At 47.0% G+C, this 24,463-nt stretch overlaps 1 protein-coding gene across 1 annotated transcript; it reads right to left on the bottom strand.

The window, feature by feature from the left end:
• LOC110435920 (testis-specific gene A8 protein-like) lies at nucleotides 483-941 on the bottom strand. Its single transcript, XM_021462027.1, has one exon. It carries the CDS (start codon nucleotides 939-941, stop codon nucleotides 483-485), a length of 459 nt encoding a protein of 152 aa, XP_021317702.1.

Here is a 24,463-nt window from a genome sequence, read left to right as displayed (position 1 = left end):
GCAATGAATGACTATGTAACATTCGCTGTGTTGTGCTAAATTATTACGATCTTGGTTTGTTGCAAGTTGGTTTGAAGTCCTTCGTGATTTCGATTGACTACCGGGATTCTATGGGCTCAAGTTTGGAAACTTGATTGCTTGTCGATCGTTTCTACACTTGAACTCTTATAATTTGGTCGGTTCTGTGACAGTAGGTTCTCCGGACCCTCGATCGCCCACTGGCGGTGACAATACTCCGCCTCGACCATCGGAGGGGGTGATGGCTCGAAAAGCGTCTCACTGCCCCCTGGCCAGGGCGAAACGCCTCGCACCCAAGGTCGGGAGGGAGCCCCTAAGTCACCCAAGTCGGGGGGTGAGGGCGACCCTATCACTATTAGTGATGAGTCCGAGGGCGGTCCACGGTAGACGAGCGGTCGTACTATGGACGAGAGGGTCGAGACTCCTCAGGTCGAGGGGTGGACGCCATGGCCCATTGGGCTCCATTATGTTGAGGAAGAGAAGAAGAAGAAGAACGAGGAGGAGCAACGGAAGAGGAGGGATGACGAAAAGAAGAAAGAGGAGGAAGAGAGGGAGTAGCATCGTCTGCTGGAGCAGGAGCAACAACAAGGAGCAGCAGCGGTAGAAGGAACTGCAGGAGCAGCAGCGGCAGCAGCGGTAGCTCGAGGAACAGCTGGAGAAACACCGACAGCAAGAGCTGTAGGTGCTTCAACTGCAGCAGCGGCAGTTAGAGGAGCTGCTCGAGGAACAGCAACCGCAGAGGCTGCTTGAACAGCAGTCGCAGCAACCGCAGCAGCTTGAGGAAGGGCAGAGGCTCGAGACGGGGGAGGATGAGCTGCTAGTTGATGGTCCCGTGACTCCCTTGTGGCTTCATCCTGGGGGCCTGCTACCGTCCCGGCTGAGCCACGATGGGAGAACGGTGTCGTGGCGCTGGTGCTTGCCATGCGCACGCCGGCAAATCCGAGCTCGGAGATTAAGGGCACCCTCTATGGCATCGAGGGGATCGCCCCGGGCTACCAAGAGGGTCAGCGACCATGGGAAGATGTGGCCGGAACTTCTAGCGCCGGTGGGGAAGATGAGGCTGGGACCTCTGGTGGCGACGAGGCGGATTTGACCGGAACCTGGAAGTCTGTTGACGATAATGGGCGATTCCCCTCTCTCATTGACCTATTTTTGCGCCATGGAGGCTCACTCGAGACGGTGCAAGAGCTTATCTGGGGCATCAAGGCACGCACGGAGGAATAGCTTGAGCATTAGGGTCCTGGAAGGATCCACCTTCGAGCCTCCATGTCTCCGGACGAGACCAACATTATGATGGATGATCGGAAGGAGGCCGAGAAGTGGGAGCACCTCGAAGAGCTTCGTCTCTGGATGAAGCACGTCGTGGGTCTCCTATTCGACATCATCAATAATGACCTGGGCGAGGCCTTCTTTGTAAGGACCCCTGGACTCTCGTCGCATGGAATTTCTCGTTGAACTAGCGGGCTTATCGCCTCGTGCTGTATTGCAGGACTTGAAAGAGACCTCCCAGCTCAAATCGGGCTTTATTCACGTGACGAGGTGTGGTTGGAAGCAGCTCCCTCTTCTCAAGGATCAACTCCTCGAGTCACAAGAAAAGCTCCTTAAGGTGTACAAGGATCTTATTGCAACTATGGAGGAGAAGCTGGAGATGGAGGCCACTCTGACTGAAGCTCGGAAGACCTTGTCTAGTATGGACGGTAAGGTCTCCCGGGCAGAGGAAGACACCCATGTCGCTCGAGAGGCCATAGAGAAAGCAAAGGAGGAAGCGGCCCAGTCAAATGAGCAGGCTGTTTCGGTCGAGGAGGCGGCTGCCAAGGCTCGGGAGGACACGTCAACTGTCGCTGTTTTGACCCCGGGGTGTGACACCAACGAGTGAATTTGTGTGCGTGCTCTGTTATCCGGATGGTGATACAAGAGTGACACAAAGATTTATCTTGGTTCAGGCAAAAGAAGCACCTACTTCTAGCGGGGGGAGACTTTGTATTATCTTGCACCTAAGTGCTTGTATAGGGGTGAATAAAAGTGGATGTGGTTGAGGGTTCTATGTCCTAGCTGGTGGTGGTGTCATGAGAATCGTGTTCTATGAGTGTCTCGATGTCTCTCTGCCCCTTGATATCGTCCCCAGCGTCCCCTTTTATAGTCCCAAGGGGAGGCCTAGGTTACAGGATGTAGGCGTTTGAGTAGGCCTCAATAGGGCTATGGCGCGCTAACCTACTCGAGGCCTCCGTACTGTTGTGGCCTCGAGCCGTCTTGTTACGAGGTACCTTGGTAATGATGACGCGTGCGTTCCCTGAATCCAACTCCTGTACATCGTCTGGTATTGTCTTGGGCATGTGCACGCTTGTATGTCGTGGCAGTAGTCATGTCTGGAGTGGTTGAAGCGCTGACTTGCATCGCTCGATATTTCCCTAGGAAGGAACATGCCTGTTCGAGGGTCAGGCGGCTCAGGCAGCTTTGTTATGTAGAGCGCTGGCTTCGAGCATCTCGACGGGGTCACGATGGGATATTACGTCTGCCATACTGTACAGGTCTTGTACTTTTATCCAATCTCGGGGATAAAGCTAGGAAAAGTGGGGATTTGACAGATGCTTGCTCCCCTATCACGCTTCCCGTGACTGTCGGGTTAGGTGGGAGCACGGCAGCCGCATTAACTGCTCTGGCTCCCGTACCCGTGACAGACGGCGTGGAGCGCTTTTACGCTCGAGGCTCGCCGATTTGCTCGACGCTCTTTCCATAATGGATGGTTGCTGGTTATCGAGCCTTTGCTGATTCGCTCGTCCCAGTTTCCGTATTCGAGGCTATGGTCGATATCGTGTTCCTGGTGCGGACTGCTGCTCTAGTGATCTTGCATCTATGCTGGACCGTCGAGTTTGAGCCTCGAATCGTTTGTGGATTTACCCATTATGGGTGTTTGCTGGGGTACCCCTATTGACATCCTCGACAAGTGAGTTTGTAGAATTTTTAAATAGGCTATTCATCCCCCTCTAGCCACATTAGGACATTTGTTGGCTAGCAGCTGCATTCCTCAAATCCAATTTGCCATGGGGCCTGCCTATGCTACGGACCCATCTTTTGTACTTTGTCGTCTTTCTAGGAGGCACTAGTACAACAGGGTTTTCTTGTGGCAGCACCCTCATTTTCTAGCAGCGGATGCAAATGAGTAGGCGCAAATAGAAATAAGAATGGGCTCCATGATATAAACCGCATGTATAAGCACATTTACACAAGCAGTGTTTATTTATGGAATCCAGCTGTAAATATTCATATTTTCTACAAGCGGTGTGATGCGACACGTTGTCCCGATCTTCACGATGTAGGAAGAACACCGATAACTAGCTGGAGAACAGCCGGATAACTTGCTGCAAGCAGCGATAACTAGTGCAACCTGGCAAATAAAACTCGAAGCCAACCACCGTCTTTAACCGGCAACCTGAATCGAGGATTCGTCCAACCACACTCTCAAAGAACCAACCAACACAGCCTACAATCAATCAAGGAATACCTTGAAGGGAGTAGGAGCACCAATTGGGAGCGGATGAAGCCGCCGCCTATGTAATCCCACGAGGAAATTACAAGAGCAAGGGGTAGAGATCACTCTCTGAATATTTGCTAGCACACAGCTAAACAAAAGGGGTTCTGTATTTCAATTATCAAAAGTCTGCGATTACAATGATTCTTAGGGGGTATTTATACTAGCAATAGCCCTGCTAGATAGGTAGGAAAACGAAATAGAGTTTCTGAGGGAAGGCAATGTGAAAGGTCACCTCGAAATGGATTCCCGAAGTGGCTTCGCGTGACTGTTGGCCTCCATAGCAGTTTCCAATAAAGTGACCATAACTTTTCATTAGGAAGTCCAAATGATGAACCGTTTCTTGGGTTTGAAACTAGACTCAAAGGGCTTTCCAGCAATGTATGCTAAAAAGCACGAAACATTGTAGATTGGTACAGTTTCACTTGGCAATTTGTACCAACATTCTGTCACGATAGACTATTGACCTTCTGAGCAGTGTGTACTAATTTTGATCTTCATGCAATATGGTGTATCCAAACTGGTCGCCACTAGATTCATTGGAAAGTAGACTCGTCAAGCTTTCCATCAAGTGCTCATGGGCCTTCATAGCTTTTGTGAGTAAAAAGTTATGAAGATTTCTTTCCACTGGTCCGTTTTTGACTTCCACTGGTCCGTTTTTGACTTCTTTTTAGAACTTGCACTGGTCCGGTCTTCAAGATTCGATTCATCCTTCTCTTCTTCTATATACCTGAGTACAATCAAGGTACAACACTTAGGTAGTATATAATTCTGATTAATATTAAAATGAATCTCACAAAGTAGCGCGTGGACCTCTTGTTGTAGCTTCTTTGCACGACTACGTGTAATTGGTCCATCGATGACTTGGGCTGGTGTCGGTGTAGGTGAAACTTGAGTGGGTGTAGCTTGACTTGGAGCTTGTGACATCTTGCTTGGTGGCGTGGTCATATCATCCTCACCCCCTTGAAAAGGAGTCGTCCTCGACTCTAAAGTGTCTTCACTTGTGAATGGTGAGAGATCACCAACATTGAAGGAGTTGCTCACACCATAACTTGTAGGAAGATCAATCTTGTATGCATTGTCATTAATCTTCTCAAGAATACGAAATGGACCATCTCCTCATGGCAGCAATTTTGATTTGTGCTGATGAGGAAAGCGATCCTTGCGCAAGTGTATCCACACCAAGTCCCCGGATTCAAATAATACCTTCTTCCTATGTTTGTTCATACTTGCAGCCTTGCGTACTGCCTTGAGTTCAATTGCTTCCTTGGTATTCTCATGTACCTTCTTGATGTATGCAGCACGCTTGGAGGCTTCCATATTGGTTATTTCCTGTAATGGAAGGGGCAACAAATCTATCGGAGCAATAGGTTTTGTTGACACCGTTTTTGGACACGTACCCAGGGATCGGTAAAGTTTAGATCGGCAAGATGGGGAAACAGTAACTGGTCTGCAAGAGAGTTGCCGATGAGGGTGGTTGCCAATGAAGAGACAGCTGAATGTGACTAAGTCCAGAGGTGGTGACGCATTCGTGCCGATGATCAGCATTAGTCTTTGCCGATGGTTATGATGAGAAGTCTGCCGATGACTCGGAAGGGGAACGTGAAGGTTGCAGATTAACCTATGGTGGTGTCCTGATTTGTCACGGGAGGATAGTTCTATGTTTTCCAAAGGTATTTAAATTCGTTTTGTATACGGATTCCGTTTAATTTGGAATTCGAGTTCTAGTCGTGTCTGATTGTAGCTCTTTGAGAAAGGTATAAATGTAGACCCTAGGGCCTTGTAAACATCAATCTATCAATCAATCAAACATAAGTTTTTACTCATATTCCAGCATCTACTTTTTCAACGACTTCGTCATATTTTCTTTTTTATTACGAGTTCTTAGGAGTTCGTCGACTTAAGCTCGGTGTATTCTCGAGTTCCGCGTGAATACCTCTTGGCCGTGGCATCGGGGCGCATCACTGTTGTCGGGACCAAAGTATTCGAGTTATCACCTTTGCCGATAGTAAGGTTAAATAAGCTGGCACACCTTGACGTTTGAATCGGGTATTAGCCTTTGTGTTTGCAGATCCGTTTTTGCATCAACACATCTTTTGGCACGCCCAGTGGGACAAGATTCAAGATCAAGATCGACATGGCGACTAGCGATTTCGACTTGGAGAATGTCATCCCCGTGACGGAAGCTAATCTCAAAGATGAATAGAAGCAAGCTATTGCGAAAGCCATGGAGGATTACAAGCAGCAATGTTTGAAATCCTTCAGCATAAATAGGAGTGGCGTGGTGATCCAGAAGGAAGCACTGCCGACGCCTCGGCAGGTTACTTTTAAAGCCAATCCTGGTAAACTTCAAGACATGGTTGATAGTGCTGTTAACCGTGCCTTGATCAATCAAGCTGGTGTGCTGTCGAATACGATTTTCAATGCCGTGGCTAGAACTTTCAAAGAAGGACAATTGCCACCAAATTATGTTGGTCCTTCTCATCATCAGCCGAGGTCACCAGTTGTCACAGCTCCATCGGCTGTGTCAGCCGCTGCGGGCGCAGAAACAGCTGTTCCTCCAAGTACGTTAGGAGTCACTAATGCACAATCCACGCCAATGTCGGCCAATCCATCAACATCTGATGAGTCGATCAAGCTCACTACAGAACATTTGGCATCGGCAATGTCGGGATCTGTTCCTCCTAATTGGTGGGGTTTTGGTATGCCCTCAGAGTTCATGTTGAAGACACCTAGTACATCTCAAACGGCTGATATGAGAGGCAAGGCTCCTATGGCATCGGCACCTCCAAATATGCTGATGAATCAGAGTCCCCAGTATACTACAACTACTACTGCTAGACCTTACACTAGGAATTCTCAAGCTCCAACGTTCCAGATGCCTAATGCATCGGCAGATCCAATGCCGACGCAACAGAGGTTTATGACTCAGCCAGGGTATGTCAATTCAATGATGATGCCCAATTACCAGTCATCGGCAGGACTTATGCAGATGAATGCTAATAGTGGATGGCCTAGGCAGCAAGTCTTTCCACAAATGCCCCAACAAAATCATCAGGCTATAGGGTTTCAACAAGGCCAGATCCAACCTGGGTTCCATAATCAAGGGATGGTCAACCAGCCGATGAATCTTGGACAGCAGATTGGTGGTCAAATGATTAACCCAATGTTCCATGCAGATCGCGCACCGCATAGACACATGAAAGTGTATCAACAGGTGCTAGATCTGCAACCGCCTCATCGGCAAGACGCTGATGCTTATTGGGCCGATAAGATAGCTGAAGTAATGAGGGACCAATTTGGGATAAAACCCAAAGTCAACACTTACTCTTATCGGACACCGTATCCTCCTGCATATGATTTAATCCCACTTCCAAATCTGTACAAGGTACCCGATTTTACCAAGTTTTCTGGACAGGATGATACATCAACTATGGAGCATGTCAACAGGTTCATCATCCAATGTGCTGAGGTTGCTAACAGAGACGAATTGAGGGTTCGCTTGTTCTCGTCATCCTTGTCTAGATCAGCTTTCACCTGTTTTATTTCGTTACCCCCTAACTCAGTCATCACTTGGGCCGATCTGGAGAAGCAGTTCCACAAATACTTCTTTTCTGGAGTCCATGAGAAGAAAATTACCGATTTGGTCAGATTGAAATAGCGTAATGATGAATCAGTTGAAAGTTTTGTGCAGAGGTTGCGGGAAGTTAAGAATAAATGCTATAGTCTGGTTTTGGACGATCGGCATCTAGCCGATTTGGCTTTCCAGGGTTTGTTGCCACATATCAGGGACAAATATGCTTCTCAAGATTTCGAGAGCCTGAGTCACCTGGTCCAGAGGATTTCCGACCAGGATATTAAGCCATTTGAACCTAAGAGAGCTTGGAACAAAAAGGTATCATTTGTTGATGAAGCAGCAAGCTTAGATTCTGATGAAGAGCCAGTCATCGGCTTGGTAGAGTGGGTGAAAAACAAGAAGCTGATGTCTTGTCCTTTTGGGCATAAAGAGCCAGAGAAGTTCGCATTTGATATCACCAAAGCTAATAGGATATTTGACTTTCTACTTCGGGAAGGTCAAATCAAATTGTCACCCAATCATGTAATTCCATCTGCTAAAGAATTAAAGAAGATGAAATACTGCAAGTGGCACAATACAACTTCTCATAGCACCAATGAATGCATGGTTTTTAGACAACAGCTGCAATTGGCTATTGAATCTGGAAGAATCAAATTTGACAGTTCTAAAGCTCAGAAGCCGATGAAGATCGATCAACATCCTTTCCCAACAAATATGTTGGATGCTAAGGGAAAAACCAAGGTTTTGACGTCGGAAGCAGCTGAAAGGAGTGCATCGGTAGATCCTCAGCATCAAATTATTGCTGCCGATGCGAAAGGAAAAGGATTGATCCAAGAGGGGACTAACTCAGGAAGGCCTCCCCGATCTGGTATTGTGATAACTCATAGAAGGCCTCGGGAGACTTGGCAGCAACGTGAGGATCGGTATCGGCGTCAGCAAGAAGACTTTCATCGAGAAGAAGAAAGATGCCGATAGGAGTGGAATCGGCATAGAGATCACTGGAATTGCCTGTTCTTTATCCATTGCTGGGAGCAGAACATTAAGTTGCCCACTGTTAGAGACTGCCCCGAATGCAATGGTTATGATCGGTATGACAGATCCGATCGGCGCTACCACAATGATGATCGGCGATTTAATGGGCCAATTAGGGGGAAAGCGTCTATTCATGATCGACTGGGGGGCAGACTCAATGTGCACGATAGGCTTGGTGATCGTGTTGAATATTTCCCACGAATCAGGAAGAGCTTGAGGAGATGGCTAATGCACGAGTTTCCGATGAGATCATATTTTGTAGGGATGCTAACACTTATCGGATGGAGTCAGGGGAACATTGTCGTCCATCGGCAAGGCAATCACCACTTCCCCCATGGTGTCCAGAGGGGTTGACTAAAACACAGAAAAGAAGACTACAGCGCGAAAGACGAGAAGAGCTAAACAAGGGCGAGAACTCTGGCCAACCTAGGGATCAGCAACAATCAGATCCTAAGGGGAAAGGGTCATCGGCAGATGTTAACATGGTATTTATGTTGCCGATGGAATTCCTTGCGCCGTCCAGCGATGATGAGGAGTTGGAGTTTTCCAACCAGATAGCTCAGTTGGCTCTAGATCCGATGACAGCTATCTTTGAAAAGCCTACCAACAATGAAAGGCAGCATCTTAAAGCCCTGTTTGTCAAAGGAAGAGTTGATGGTCAGCCAATGACCAAGATATTAATTGATGGTGGAGCCGCTATCAACATCATGCCGTATGCAGTATATCGGAAGCTTGGAAAAGGGGATCAAGATTTGACCAAGACTGATATGATGTTAAAGGACTTCGAAGGAAATGTGTCTCCGGTTAAGGGGGTAATCTGCGTCGATTTGACCATCAGCAGCAAAACCTTGCCGACAACTTTCTTTGTGATCAGTGGAAAATGTGCTTATGATCTGCTGCTAGGGAGAGATTGGATTCATGCCAATTGTTGCATCCCGTCTACAATGCACCAATGCTTGGTTCAGTGGGTAGGTGACAAGATTGAGATTGTCCCAGGAGATTCTTCTTATGTCATTGCATCGGCAGAAACAAATACCTATGAAAGAACTAGGTGTATCTCGGGAGAAATTTGGGAGAACGAGTTCCTCAAAGTTGCCGATTATGAAATTCCACCGATCCAAGCAGTCGGTTCCGATGAAGAGTTCTAATGGATAGGTTCGCCGATGATGGAAAATTAGGCCAGGGATTCACATTGGTCGATGATTTGTTGGAGGTAAATATAGGTAGAGGTGACAAACCTAGGCCTACTTTTATTAGTGCTAAGTTAAATTCTGAGTGTAAGCAGCAGTTAACCGATTTGTTAAAGGAATATAAAGATTGCTTTGCTTGGGATTATACTGAGATGCCTGGTTTGGACAGATCAATTGTTGAACATCGGTTGCCTATCAAATCTGGATTTCGGCAACATCAGCAGCCAGCTCGCCGATGTAATCCTAATATTCTTCCTGATATCAAGGCCGAAATAACCAAGCTTATTGAAGCTAAATTTATTCGGCAGTGTTGATATGCCGAGTGGATTTCTAATGTTGTTCCAGTCTACAAGAAAAATAGGAAGCTTCGGGTTTGCATTGATTTCAGGAATCTTAATAAAATTAGACCGATGGATGGCTACCCTATGCCAGTTGCCGATCTGCTAGTTGATGCTGTGGCTGGGCATCGGATTATCAGCTTTATGGATGGCAATGCAGGATACAATCAAATATTCATGGCTGAAGAAGATATTCCAAAGACTGCATTTAGAAGTCCTGGTCATGTTGGGTTGTTTGAATGGATAGTCATGACCTTTGGCTTGAAAAATGCTGGTGCTACTTATCAGAGGGCTATGAATTTTATATTTCATGAGTTCATCGGCAAGCTGGTGGAAATTTATATTGATGATGTGGTGGTTAAATCTGGAGACTTCACAAAGCATCTAGCCGATTTGCGAAAGGTGTTAGAATGCACAAGGAAGCATGGTTTAAAAATGAATCCCAATAAGTGTGCATTTGGTGTATCGGCAGGACAATTCCTTGGTTTCATGGTGCATCAAAGGGGGATTGAAATTAGTAGGAGATCCATTGATGCTATCAACAAAATAGTTGCTCCTACTAACAAGACTGAGCTCCAATCCTTGATCGGCAAGGTAAATTTTATCAGGAGGTTTATATCTAATTTGTGTGGTAAAATTCGTGCTTTCAGTCCCTTACTTAAGTAAAAAGCCGATCAAGAGTTCATCTGGGGAAAGAGCAACAGTTGGCCTTAGATGAAATCAAGAATTATTTGGTAAATCCTCCGGTACTGATTCCACCTCAGCAAGGAAAGCCCTTCAGATTATATTTATCTACCGATGGTATGGTCATCGGTTCGGCTTTAATTCAAGAAATTGAAGGGAAGGAACGGGTGATTTATTATCTAAGTAGGAGATTGATTGATGCTGAGACCAGGTATTTGGCCATTGAAAAGTTATGTTTATGCCTGTATTTCTCATGTATTAAATTGAGGCACTATTTACTATCGGCCGAATGCACTGTTATATGCAAAGATGACGTGGTCCGGTATATGCTATCTATGTCGATCATGAGTGGCAGGATCGGTAAGTGGGTTTTGGCACTGTCGGAATTCGATTTGCGTTACGAATCGGCTAAAGCGGTTAAGGGACTGATTATGACCGATTTTGTAACTCAACATTGCGGTACAGTGGAGACTTTGGAAATTGTACCTTGGACGCTCTTCTTTGATGGATCCACGTGTGACCGGGGGGCAGGGATCGGCATAGTGTTAATTTCCCCTCGAGGAAGGAAGTATGAGTTCTCCTTGCCGATTGTTGCCACGTCAACAAATAATCAAGTATGAATTACTAAGGGAAGTTCATGCTGATGCTATTGAAATCTTCGAGGATTCTATGCTGGTTATAAATCAATTGGCTGGAAGCTATGAATGCCGAAGTGAAGTCTTGATAACTTATCACGAAAGGAGTATGCAATTATTAAAGGAATTCAAAGATTTCCGGTTAGAGCATGTTCCTCGGTTGCATAATGAAGAGGCCAATCGGTTAGCTCAGCATGCCTCGGGATATCAGCCCATGTTAAACGCAATATCGGCAATCAGTGCTGATGATTGGAGAAAAGAAATCACTGATTATTTAAAGGATCCATCCAAAAAAGCTGAGAGACGTGTTCGGTTTCAAGCCACCAAGTATGTGCTCCTCGAAGATGAATTATATTATCGAACCATTGATGGGATTCTTCTCAGGTGCTTAGGTGATGATGAGGCTAAATGTTTAATGGGAGAAATCCATGAAGGAGTATGTGGAGCACATCAGTCGGCTTTTAAGATGAAGTGGGTGATTAGGAGGAATGGGTATTATGGGCCAACCATACTTGAAGATTGCTTCAAATATTTCAATGGGTGTCAAGGATGTCAGAAATTTGGCAATGTTCAAAGAGCACCCGCATCGGCCATGAATCCTATCATCAAACCTTGGCCGTTCCGAGGATGGGCTATTGACTTGATTGGTGTGGGGGTATAAACCCCATATACCCTTACGGCTAGACTTGGGCTAGGAGGCTTGGCCCATTATGAGAGAGTTTGAGGCTTGATCTGATTGCTCGGAGCTTCGCGCAAGGAAACAAGACGTGGAGATCAAGCAGGATTCTAGTCGGTTAGAATAGGAATTGATATCGAACTATGTATGGCAATTGTAACTGACTAGGATTAGTTTCCAGATCTGTAACCCTGCTCTCTGGACTATATAAGGAGAGGCAAGGGACCCCCCTAGGACACATTGTTCTCTCAATCCAATGCAATCAGACATAGGACGTAGGTATTACGCCCACACGGCGGCCGAACCTGGATAAAAATCTTGTCTGTGTCTTGCGTCACCATCGAGTTCGTAGTTTGCGCACCGTCTACCGATAAACTACTACCGTGGGTATACCCCAAGGTAGACTGCCGACCAGCTTTCGTCGACAGTGGCGCGCCAGGTAGTGGGTGTCCGTACAGCTCTCCCGGCGAACAAGATGGTTATCATTCCAGCTTCCGTGGCCGTGCCTGAAGCCTCACGTTCACCGTCGGCCAGATCACGTGGACGACTCACGGCGGCGGTCTCACAACCACGACTTCGGAAGAAACCCAGATCCGATCTGGGACGACAGTGACGTCGACTCCGATCACGCAGACACCGAGCACTCGACCACCGGTCCCTTGTTACAAGGGAAAGAAGGTCGACGGCTCGAACCTTTTCCAAGCCCTTGATCGCGCCGATCTCAGGCTCCTCGAAGTTTCCTGACTAGTAGATGGGATCTCGCGCCAATATGATCAAGTCGCGCCGATGGACTCTTTCCACTCCTGCCGGCCAACTCGTGTTGTCACACACGAACGACTGGGGACGTATCTGACAATAACTTCCACCCCCACAGGGCGGTCCGTTGAACTCAAGGCAGACCCAGACCAAAGTCCTCCTTACGAGCTAAACAACTCAGCCGTTTACTACTCACAGCACATCCAATCCCTTTTCAATAGAACGGGTTGGTTGCCAAAATGGAGTAGTCGACCAGCTCGTCACTACTCCAACATGGTGACAATCCGAGAACTACCAAACGACTAGGCTTCCAGCACAAACTCCAGCACTGGATCCGTCCCCACTGAGGTTATAAACTCTGAGGACGAAGATTACGACCTGGATCTACCACGGTACCCTCCGGGTTTTTCTCGCTTCCCGGTCTTTCCGCCCCGGCGGGGAGATCTCGTCTTCAATGTCAGCAACGACGAACCGGTTGTCGATGGAGAGACAGACGAGCAGAGGCAGCTCCGCGAACAGTGCAATGCCGAACGTGCTCAGTGGCGCGCGGACGAGGAACGACAACTCCCGCCGCATAACCTTAGTGATGCTTTCGACATGGTCGGAGATCAGCAAGTCTACAAAACGCCAAGTGCTAACGTGGCTGTCGCTATGGCAAACCTAGATCGACTCCCTGATACTCCCGAGTGCCAGGGTGTCCGATCCAGCGTACGCGCACATCTGATCGCCGCGATGGGACAGACAGCCACCTTACTCAAAAGGGTCCAAGATATCTCCTACACAGAGGTCTCCTCTAACCAGACTCATCGCAGCCGGACCTCACCACAACCCAGCGAGCACCACCGTAGCCGCTCCCCCAATAATCGTCGGAAGGATTCATGGCATGGCAATGGTGGTCGGGACGCCAGCAGCTACCGCGAGCAGAATCGTGGGCGTGGTCAGGAAGTAAACCAGGACAGGGATCTACGATACAACATCCCTCCCAAGGACGCCCAGGACCGCATCAACAGGCGCACCATGGAAAGAGTGGTGCACGAAAACCTGCGGCGCATTGAGTACGATGCCGCGCATGGTCCCCCCGTCCTGAGACAGTTTTCCTCACACCTTCGCCAAGTCGTATGGCCCCGCAACTTCAAACTCGAGAAGCTCAAAAAATACGACGGCATGGAAAACCTAGAGAACTGGATCACCCTTTATGAGGTTGCAGTCTGTTCAGCAGCAGGAGATGAGCACGTCATGGCCAAGTACTTCCCAGTCGTCCTCGACCAGGCTGGTCATCAGTGGCTCCTGGGCCTGCCCGAGGACTCTTACGACTCCTGGGAAGAACTGCGCCAAGTGTTTATCAACAATTTCATCGCTACCTGTGAGCAGCCTGGGAACAAATATGACCTCGAGAGAATAAGGGACAGGAAAAACGAGCCTCTGCGCGATTACATCCGACGATTCTCGGATATGTGCCTTAAAATCCTGAAAATTTCTCACGACGAGGCCATATCCGCCTTCATCAAAGGGCTACGCTTCCACGAAGCACTAAGGAACAAGCTACTGCACAAAAGGCCGACCACGATGGCTGAGCTCCTTGCCACGGCAAAAAACTACGCCGACGTCGATGACGCAGAAAAGCTCATCCGAGAAGATGCGAGAGGTCCCGACCAGCCTCCTCGGTGCGACGACAGTCGTGGTCGTTTTGATAACAGGAACCATCGTCGCCCTGACAACCGCGACCATAGAGAAGGTTGGGACAGGCGGCGTGACAATCGTGATGACTTCAGGGGCAAGCGCCTTCGCGACCACGACCACGAGGTGAATACGGTCAAGTGCCCCAACGGGCGACGGGACTACCAGGAAGATTACAACAAGATGTTGAAGAGACCGTGCCAACTCCACCCCAAATCTAATCACACGATGGAAGAATGTCATGTCCTCAAAAGCATCTACACGTGGCGGGCTGCTCAAGACGATTCCGCCAAGAAAAATGGGAAACAGGACGGGCGCGATCACGAAGACGAAGACGAGGACCAGGAGAAGGACCCACGACACGAGTATGTCAATCCCACTGACGTGGTCCACTCTATCTTCGGAGGCAAAGTTTCCATCAAATCTAAGTGAGAAAGAAAGCTCCTAAAGTGAGCCTGCCTCAACGTGGACAGCGCAGACAGTTTGATCGCCGATCCGAAATTTCCTCCCTCGTCGCACAGGGAGATCTCCTTCAGCAGGAAGGATCAGTGGGCCGCCATCCCAGAGCTAGGACATTTCCCTCTAATCCTAGATCCTTGCATCAACAGCATCAGATTCGAGCGCGTGCTCGTCGACGGGGGAAGCTCCACTGACATCCTCTTTCGCAACAGCTTGCATGCTCTCAAGATAACCCAGGCACAACTAAATGCATATGACGCACAATTCTGGGGAGTCCTGCCAGGTCAAAGTTCAGTACCCCTCGGATAGATAACGCTGCCTGTCCAGTTCAGAACGCCCGACCACTTTCGAACAGAGTTCGTCAACTTCGTGGTCGCCGACTTTGATGGAACTTACCATGCAATCTTGTGCCGACAATCGCTGACAAAGTTCATGGCCGTTCCGCACTACTCATACCTGGTCCTTAAAATGCCAATAGAGAAAGGCGTCCTAACTGTCAGAGGCAATGTTTATACTGCATACACTTGCGAGGAGGAAAGTTTTAAGATCACCGAGGCAATTGACCTCTCAATCTGCATGGCAGAAACCGTAGCCCACGCCACGCAGCTTCCACCCGACCAGCTTCGACTACCCGAGCAGGAGACTCCAAGGAAAAATTCAAAATCCAAAGAGCACAAGTACAGCTGGTCGACGGCAGCCCCGAGAAGACGGCCCTCATCGGGGCCAATCTGGATCCCAAATAGGAAGACGCGCTCGTCAGGTTTCTCAGGGACAACGTAAGTGTTTTCACGTGGAAACCCGCGGACATGCCCGGCGTCTCGCGAAACCTGATCGAGCACTCCTTAAACGTCTCGAAGGCCACAAGACCCATCAAGCAAAAACTACGACGGTTCGCTCGTCACAAAAAGGAGGCTATTAGGACAGAAATAACGCGGCTTCTAGCAGCCGAATTCATTAAAGAAGTGTATCATCCCGATTGGCTCGCCAATCCGGTTCTTGTACGCAAAAAGAATAATGAATGGAGAATGTGCGTTGATTACACCGATCTTAATAAGCACTGTCCTAAAGATCGTTTTGGTCTCCCTCGCATCGACGAGGTGGTCGACTCAATAGCCGGATGCGAACTCCTCTCCTTTCTAGACTGCTACTCTGGTTATCACCAGATCTCGCTAAAGGAAGATGACGAGATCAAAACATCTTTTATCAATCCATTCGGCGCGTATTGCTACACGACCATGTCCTTCGGACTCAAAAACGCTGGAGCCACTTATCAACGGGCTATTCAGCAATGCTCCATGACGAGATTCGTTATGACCTCATCGAGGCTTATGTAGACGACGTCGTCGTCAAATCAAGGGATGCGAGCACCCTAATCGACAACCTAGACCGAACTTTCAAGGCACTAAATAAATACAAGTGGAAGCTTAACCCCAAAAAATGTATCTTCGGGGTCCCCTACGGTCTACTACTCGGCAACGTCGTCAGCCGCGACGGCATACGACTGAATCCCTCAAAAGTCAAGGCAGTACTCGGCATGCGACCACCAAAGAATGTCAAGGACATTCAAAAGCTCACAGGTTGCATTGCTGCCCTCAGCCGTTTTATCTCTAGGCTGGGAGAAAAAAGCCTCCCCTTCTTTAAACTTTTAAAGGCATCGGAAAAATTCTCCTAGATAGAGGAAGCCTTCCTCACTTCACCACCCGTTCTCACAGCACCCCAACCTAACGAGGACCTACTCCTTTACATAGCGGCAACCGACAGGGTCGTCTCCACGGCAATGGTGGTCGAGCTAGACGAGCCAGACCACGTGTACAAGGTCCAGAGACCCGTTTATTTCATAAACGAAGTCTTAAATGAGTCCATGACCAGGTACCCACAGATACAGAAGCTCATCTACTCTATCTTAATAACGTCAAGGAAGCTAAAGCATTACTTCGACGGTCATCGGGTCCTGGTAACCACCAGTTTCCCTCTAGGGGACATTTTGCGCAACAAGGATGCCAATGGCAGAATTGTAAAATGGGCAATGGAATTATGCCCATTCTCCCTGGATTTCTAGAGCCACACTACCGTCAAGTCTCAGGCCCTGGTCGATTTCATTGCAGAGTGGACGGACCTTAACGAGCCCTCCGTCTCCGACATCCCCGACCACTGGTCGATGTTCCTCGATGGGTCCTTAAACATCAATGGCGCTTAAATATCAATGGCGCCGGTGCCGGGATACTCTTTGTGTCGCCTAACAAGGACAAACTACGCTTTGTCCTTAGGATCCTCTTCCCGGCGTCGAACAACGTCACCGAATACGAAGCATGCCTACATGGCATACGACTGGTCGTCGAACTGGGAGTCAAACGCCTCTACGTCCACGGCGACTCTGCCCTAGTCATCAACCAGCTAAACAAGGAATGGGACACAACCCACGAGAAGATGGACCTCTACTGCAAAGAAATCCGCAAATGGGAATCCAATTTCTACGGTGAACTTGCGGTGAACTTGCTTGCTTTTTGGAAGACTTTACATTTTATAAAAGTAAAGTGGGCACACTTCATCAACAAAAGAAATATTTTTTCTCAAGAGCACCATGCATTCTTCGAACAATCTGCTTCTTCGATGATAATGTTGGTCAACTATCTTTTGAGTTGGTCAAAATACTATTGCAACTGCTTGGGCGACATTCATGCTAATCAAAGATATCAAGCCTTGCTGGTCGAAGAAGCTCAAGACGATGTGTTACATATCAATACACGGTGCTCGGGGACTAGATGTGGGGGTATAAATCCCTATACCCTTACGGCTAGACTTGGGCCAGGAGGCTTGGCCCATTCCGAGACGAGTTTGAGGCTTGATCTGATTGCTCGGAGCTTCGCGCAAGGAAACAAGACGTGGAGATCAAGCAGGATTCTAGTCGGTTAGAATAGGAATTGATATCGAACTATCTATGGCAATTGTAACCGACTAGGATTAGTTTCCAGATCTGTAACCCTGCCCTCTGGACTATATAAGGAGAGGCAAGGGACCCCCTAGGACACATTATTCTCTCAATCCAATACAATCAGACGCAGGACGTAGGTATTACGCCCACACGGCGGCCGAACCTGGATAAAAACCTTGTCTGTGTCTTGCGTCACCATCGAGTTCGTAGTTTGCGCACTGTCTACCGATAAACTACTACCGTGGGTATACCCCAAGGTAGACTGCCGACCAGGTTTCGTCGACAATCGGCCAGATCTATCCGCCATCCAGCAAAGGACATAAGTTTATCTTGGTTGCCACCGATTATTTCACCAAATGGGTTGAAGCTATTCCTTTGAAGAAAGTTACATCGGCCAATATGATTGATTTTGTGAAAGAGCATATTATTTACCGATTTGGAATTCCTTAAACAATTACTACCGATCAGGGTACTATGTTCACATCACGGGAGTTTGATGAATTTGCAATCGGTATGGGAATTAAAGTGTTAAATTCTTCTCCTTATTATGCTAAAGCTAATGGGCAAGCCGAGGCATCTAACAAAGGAATTATCAAGCTTATTAAATGGAAGATTGAAGAAAATCCTAGGAGGTGGCACACATTAATAAATGAAGCTTTATGGTCGTATCGGATGGCTTGTCATGGATCGACCAAAGTCTCGCCTTATCAGTTGGTGTATGGACATGATGCAGTGCTACCTTGGGAAATTAAAACTGGGTCTAGGTGACTATCTTTTCAAGATCAATTGGCTACCGATGATTATACTACTTTGATTACAGACGAGTTGGATGATCTAGCAGGGCATCGGCTAAGGGCTTTAATAAGTATAGAAGAAAATAAGAAGAGAGTTGCCAGATGGTATGATAAGAAGGTAAAGGCTAAGGAGTTTGCCGATGGAGACTTAGTGTGGAAACTAATCTTACCGATCGGGACTAAAAGTTCAAAATTTGGGAAGTGGTCTCCCAATTGGGAGGGTCCCTACCGGATAAATCGATCTGCTCCTGGCAACGCCTATATCTTAGAAACTCTCGAAGGAGTTGAATTTCCCAGAGCATTGAACGGCAAATATTTAAAGAGATATTACCCCAGCATATGGCTTGATGCAAGAAAGTTTAAGTGCCGATAATATTCCTATCGGCTGAATCAAAAGTGTATCTGGGGCCGGACTTAATGTTTTAAAAGGTGCCGATAACAGTCCTATCGGCTAGACCAAAATATTAGGAGTGTTTTAAAAGAAAAGAGCAAATATGCCGCCGATGAAGAATTCACATGTTTAACAAAGCCTGGATCGTCGATATGGCGCGCAGACGGATCTGGTTGGCTTCTTCCATCTCCTTCATGTCATCATCGGCAGAGCCCTCCACTGGCTTCAGCTTCTTCTTCAGCTGCAGTGCTTTGTGAGCTTCGACATTTCTCTCTTGTTCAAGGATCTTGATCATATCAGGCAGCTGGCTTTCTTCCTGTTGGGCTTGAAATAGAGCTTCTTCTACCTGTTTGAGTTCTGCCAATAGAGCTTCTCTCTTTGCTGATAGATCAGAGATTCTGTGCTTCAGTACATCTCCTGAGGATTTCAGAACGCCGATGCTCTTATGCTTCTCATCGGCAAGGAGTTTCACTTTCATTATCTCCTCTAAGAGCTGAGCGTGAGCAGCTCTATCGGCAAGACGCTGAGCAGCCTTTTGGTACTTCAGCTGACGACTCTCTAAATGTGCAGCCTGAAAAAGAATGTCCTCGGCATCGACGGGGATTTGATCTCTGAGAGCCTTGAATAAGACTTTGGTTGGGTCAGAGTCATCGACTAGTTGTGCTGTATCTTGATGGAGAAGGGCTGACAGCTCTGGCAGCTTTGCTTGGATCTCTGCTGATGAGATTCCAATTGCTCGAGAAGAACTGGCTTCCTCACCTTCATCCTCAGAAATCTCAATGGCGAAGGAGAATAGGCTGTCGGGAGAATCCTGTTCCTGAAGAATGAGACAAAATAAGTTATTTTATGATCAAGTACTGATAACAATAAAAATGAAGATCAGGTAACTTGTTTCAGAGCCATCTCTCGCCTCTGACTAGATGATGCCGATGGAACCACGAGCTGATCGGCTAGAATTGCCGAAGAAACTATGTCAGCTGAAAGATTGACAGAAGTGGTTAATGAAGTAGAAAATAGGTTCATCGGCAATAAATGGGAGGTATATTACCTTGAGGGGGTGCAGTACTTGGCTGGATCGAGGAGACTACCGATGCTATGATTAGGCTTGCTGGATCGGTGGTCTGCTCGTGTACATCGGCCGGTGTTTCTTCTGGCTGAGGCACCTCTGGCTGGAGCTCTTCCACTTGGGTTTCTTCTTGTGACTGAGGAGGAGATGGGCTCTGCTGTGTCTGAGTTTCTGGAGAAGGGGATGATTCTACTGGGATAGGAGATACTGAGGGAGGAGAAGGCGTTGCTGTTCTCTGGTGCTTCGCTTGTGATCTGGTACTCTTGGAGCCTTTTCTCTTTGGTTGACTGGACGAGGGGCATCGGCAGTCGTGCTTCTAGTTTTTGCCGATGTACCGGTGTGCTGATACAACAATGAGAAGTTCATGAGTACAAGTGTGATAGGTATAAGAATGAAATCAGCATGAATAAAAGAATTCGAAAATTTACCTTGAAGACTTGTGCTAAAGTAGAGGCAGCTATCGATGGAGATGCCTTCGTCCACTTGGTGTTGACTTTCTTGAGATGTACACCCCGATGCATTATAGCGGCTAGGGATGGAGAGTTGTTGCCGATCAAATAAATCGGACCCGATGGAAGGAGCTCAATCGGCTTACCACTCCTACTGACCGATGGGGGTGTGTTATCAACCTGTAATATAACACAGAAAGTGAGTTACCGATGGAAGTAAAAGTGGAAGGATTGAAACATTGGTTTAAAAATACTTACAATGTTGTTAGGAACTTTGTATTGAGGGTCAATCATGCCACGGTATGTAAGAGCCGATTTGGAGAACAGGTGCTCTTTCCATTCTTCCCACCATTGTTTGTATGCCTGAGTGATGAAGAGGGCCAGGATCCAATCTGATAAATCGGCATCTATATCGGCATTTGGTGGCAGTTGAGCTATTCTAGTCCACTCGGGAAGACTAGTGATGGTTTCCCTGGGTTTTATCACATCGGCATAACAAAGTGCAATCGGCAGCTGACCAAAAGCTAGTTAAAGGGCTAGTGCCGATGGGTTGTAGAATTCATAGGTCTGGTTGGTGGATTTCCCACTGCCAAAGAAGTTTACTGGTATAGCTCTTGGAGTGATAAGTGCCATCATCACATCATGATCTTTATTGAGAGCATCATCGAAGGGGTGAAAGGTCAGAGGAAATCTTGTGTCTGGATCTTCATAAGGCATCCATGCTCGCTGTTCTTTGGTCAGACCCTCGTAAAGAGTCTGAAAGAATTGGCTAACTTGATCTCTATTGTCTCCAGCACCAAGCAAGACTATGACGGCTTCACAATAGTTTAAGGGAGAACGGGTTGCCGATTCTTCTTCATCTAACTCATGATCCTCTACTATATCCCTAGGGAAACACTGTGCAAAGAGGTTGAATTCTAGGCATTTGTGCATATGGAGACTAAGCCACATGTTGATGAACCACCAAGGGCGCCCTAAGTTGCCGATGGGTTCGCCGAGCAGAAGTTTCTTGGCTACTTGGTGGAGAAGATGATAGGCAGAGCCAAGCAGGTATCGGCTGAGGGGAAATCGGCCACCATTAGCTAATCTCTCTGCTGCCGATAGGTAGACAGAGGTTGGTCCTGTCGATCGACCGTAGAATACAAATTTGTCCAGCCACATGTTCAGGAAGGTGGTTTGTTCCTTTATGATGACATGCCCTGTTCTATGGTACTTCTGAATGTACCAAGACCAACCGCCGATAGAGCGGGTTTCCACTTTAGCGCTAGGTGTGGTGTCAAATATGTGACTACTATCGGCAGTGGATACATCTAAGCCGGTGAGCATAAGCACATCGGCAAGAGTGGGAGAAGCAGGGCCATGGTCGAAAATAAAAGCATTAAGTGTGTCTGACCAAAAATATGATGCAACAATCAACAGTGATTCATTCCTATACATATCGGCAAGAGATAGTCTAATGCACTGGTCCAGTTTTCGCTCGCCCCATTGAACTTCATTTGAATGGCTGACTCTCAAGAACCAATCCTTCCATCCCTTGGTAGGACTGGGCCAGGAATGGAAGGCATCTTTCCATAGATCTAGAGAACAAGTTTCAGCTCTAAAAGGAATTCTGTTTGTCTCTGCGTTTATCAGATCGGTGGGATCTGGGTTCCCTATCGGGCCGAGACATTGAAGGTGTGGTTGATCGGTAGGGATGACAATCTTATTGGACAAGTCCTAGAAGTTTTTAAGGGTAAAAAGAAGAACAAAAAAAGGGAGAGGAATGTTCAGTAAGATGAATTGCGGATGAACAGGGGTATGGTAAAAGTACAAGAGACGGGGTGGTGAACTGACCTTAGGAACAGCGAAGTTGATGGCCATCTCCTCGCAAGAAAGATGATCGAAGACTTTGGGGTTGGTGGAGAAAGGCCTTCGTTGGAGATCTTGGAAACCTCGGGTGGTGCCGCCGCCATGAAAGTAAGTTTTGGGTTGTAGAATGACAAGATGGAGAAGGAGTACCCAAGAAGGAAGTATTTAAAGGACAAAACGGGCAGGGGCAAATCTGACTTATCTCTTTGCCGCATCCGTCAAATCTGAGGGTGTTCAGATGGATATGGTAACTATTCGCACGGTAATCAAGGGATTGCACAGGTGATTTGACAGCAGGCGGTCATGGTTTTGGAGATATTTCACTGTGCAAGATCTCCTGGTCGGTCCATCGGCAGCTCCCTCTAACGGTAATATTGCCGATGGGCGAATAAAGTGGAGATGTCCAGCTTGGGAGGTTGAGGAATTCGAGGAATATACGGAAGACTCGGGCTAGGGTTGTTCAACTTCAACGGTTGGTTACCAAATTGAGAGAATTAATTGCGGAAAGGCATCATTAGTGCAGAGAATTTCGGAGCATTAATGATTTTATACTCCGAAATTGGGGGGCATGTGTTGACACCGTTTTTGGACACGTACCCAGGGATCGGTAAAGTATAGATCGGCAAGATGGGGCAACAGTAACTGGTCTGCAAGGGAGTTGCCGATGAGGGTGGTTGCCGATGAAGAGACAGCTGAATGTGACTAAGTCCAGAGGTGGTGATGCGTTCGTGCCGATGATCAGCATTAGTCTCTGCCGATGGTTAATGAGAAGTCTGCTGATGACTCGGAAGGGGAACATGAAGGTTGTTGATTAACCTATGGTGGTGTCCTGATTTGTCACGGGAGGATAGTTCTATGTTTTCCATAGGTATTTAAATTCGTTTTGTATACAGATTCCGTTTAATTTGGAATTCGAGTTCTAGTCGTGTCTGATTGTAGCTCTTTGAGCAAGGTATAAATGTAGACCCTAGGGCCTTGTAAACATCAATCTATCAATCAATCAAACACAACTTTTTACTCATATTCCAGCTTCTACTTTTTCGATGACTTCGTCATATTTTCTTTTTTATTATGAGTTCTTAGGAGTTCGTCGACTTAAGCTCGGCGTATTCTCGAGTTCCGCGTGAATACCTCTTGGCCGTGGCATCCGGGCGCATCGCTGTTGTCGGGACCAAAGTATTCGAGTTATCACCTTTGCCGATAGTAAGGTTAAATCGGCTGGCACGCCTTGACGTTTGAATCGGGTATTAGCCCATTGTGTTTGCAGATCCGTTTTTGCATCAACAGGTTTGAACCCATATACAATTTCAAAAGGACACATATTAGTGGTAGAGTGTACTGCCCTGTTATATGCGAACTCCACATGTGGCAAGTATTCCTCCCAAACCTTCAGGTTCTTTTTCACCATAGTTCGCAGCAACATTGACAATGTGCGATTCACCACTTTAGTTTGTCCATCGGTTTGAGGGTGACAAGTGGTGGAGAACAAAAGCTTGGTTTCGAGCTTTGCCCATAATGTTTTCCAAAAATAGCTCACAAACTTGACATCACGATCAGATACAATGGTTCTAGGCATTCCATGCAGCCGCACAATTTCCCTGAAGAACAAATTAGCAATATGTGAAGCATCGTCGCTCTTGTTACAAGGAATAAAACAAGCCATCTTTGAAAATCTATCAACCACAACAAAAATTGAATCTTTTCCTTTCTGAGTTCTAGGCAACCCCAAGACAAAATCCATGCTTATGTCTTCCCAAGGAGTTTTAGGAGTAGGTAAAGGAGTATATAAACCATGAGGGTTCAGTTTAGACTTAGCTTTGTGACAGGTAACGCATCGCTCCACGAATCTGATGACATCTCTTCTCATCGTAGGCCAATAAAAATGATCTTCTAGCAGCTCATAGGTTTTCCTTTGTCCAAAATGGCCTGTCAATCCTCCCCCATGAGACTCATTCGTTGGAGTTGGCCAATCCTTGATGGCTTTCACCTTGCTTTCATCCACTTCTACGCCTTTACCTGAAACAACAAAGCTAAGAAACACAACATGGTCTGTGCAAAAACTGCACTTCTCAAGATTAGCAAATAATTTCTCCTTTCTAAGCTCTTCCAACACTTGCCGAAAATGATTCACATGTTCCTCAAAAGACTTGCTGTAAATTAAGATGTCATCGAAATAGAAAACAACAAATTTTCCAATGAAAGCTCTCAAGACATGGTTCATTAATCTCATGAAAGTACTAGGAGCATTAGTCAAACCAAAATGCATAACTAACCATTCATACAGCCCAAATTTTATTTTAAATGCAGTTTTCCATTCATCCCCTGTTTTCATTCTTATCTGATGGTATCCACTTCTCAAATCAATTTTAGTGAATATGGTGGAACCACTTAATTCATCAAGCATGTCATCTA

Source organism: Sorghum bicolor, chromosome 5 (genome assembly GCF_000003195.3).
Source record: "Sorghum bicolor cultivar BTx623 chromosome 5, Sorghum_bicolor_NCBIv3, whole genome shotgun sequence".
Classification (NCBI taxonomy): domain Eukaryota; kingdom Viridiplantae; phylum Streptophyta; class Magnoliopsida; order Poales; family Poaceae; genus Sorghum; species Sorghum bicolor.
The sequence above is the reverse complement of the archived record's forward strand: the minus strand, read 5'-3'. Positions and strand labels throughout refer to the sequence as shown.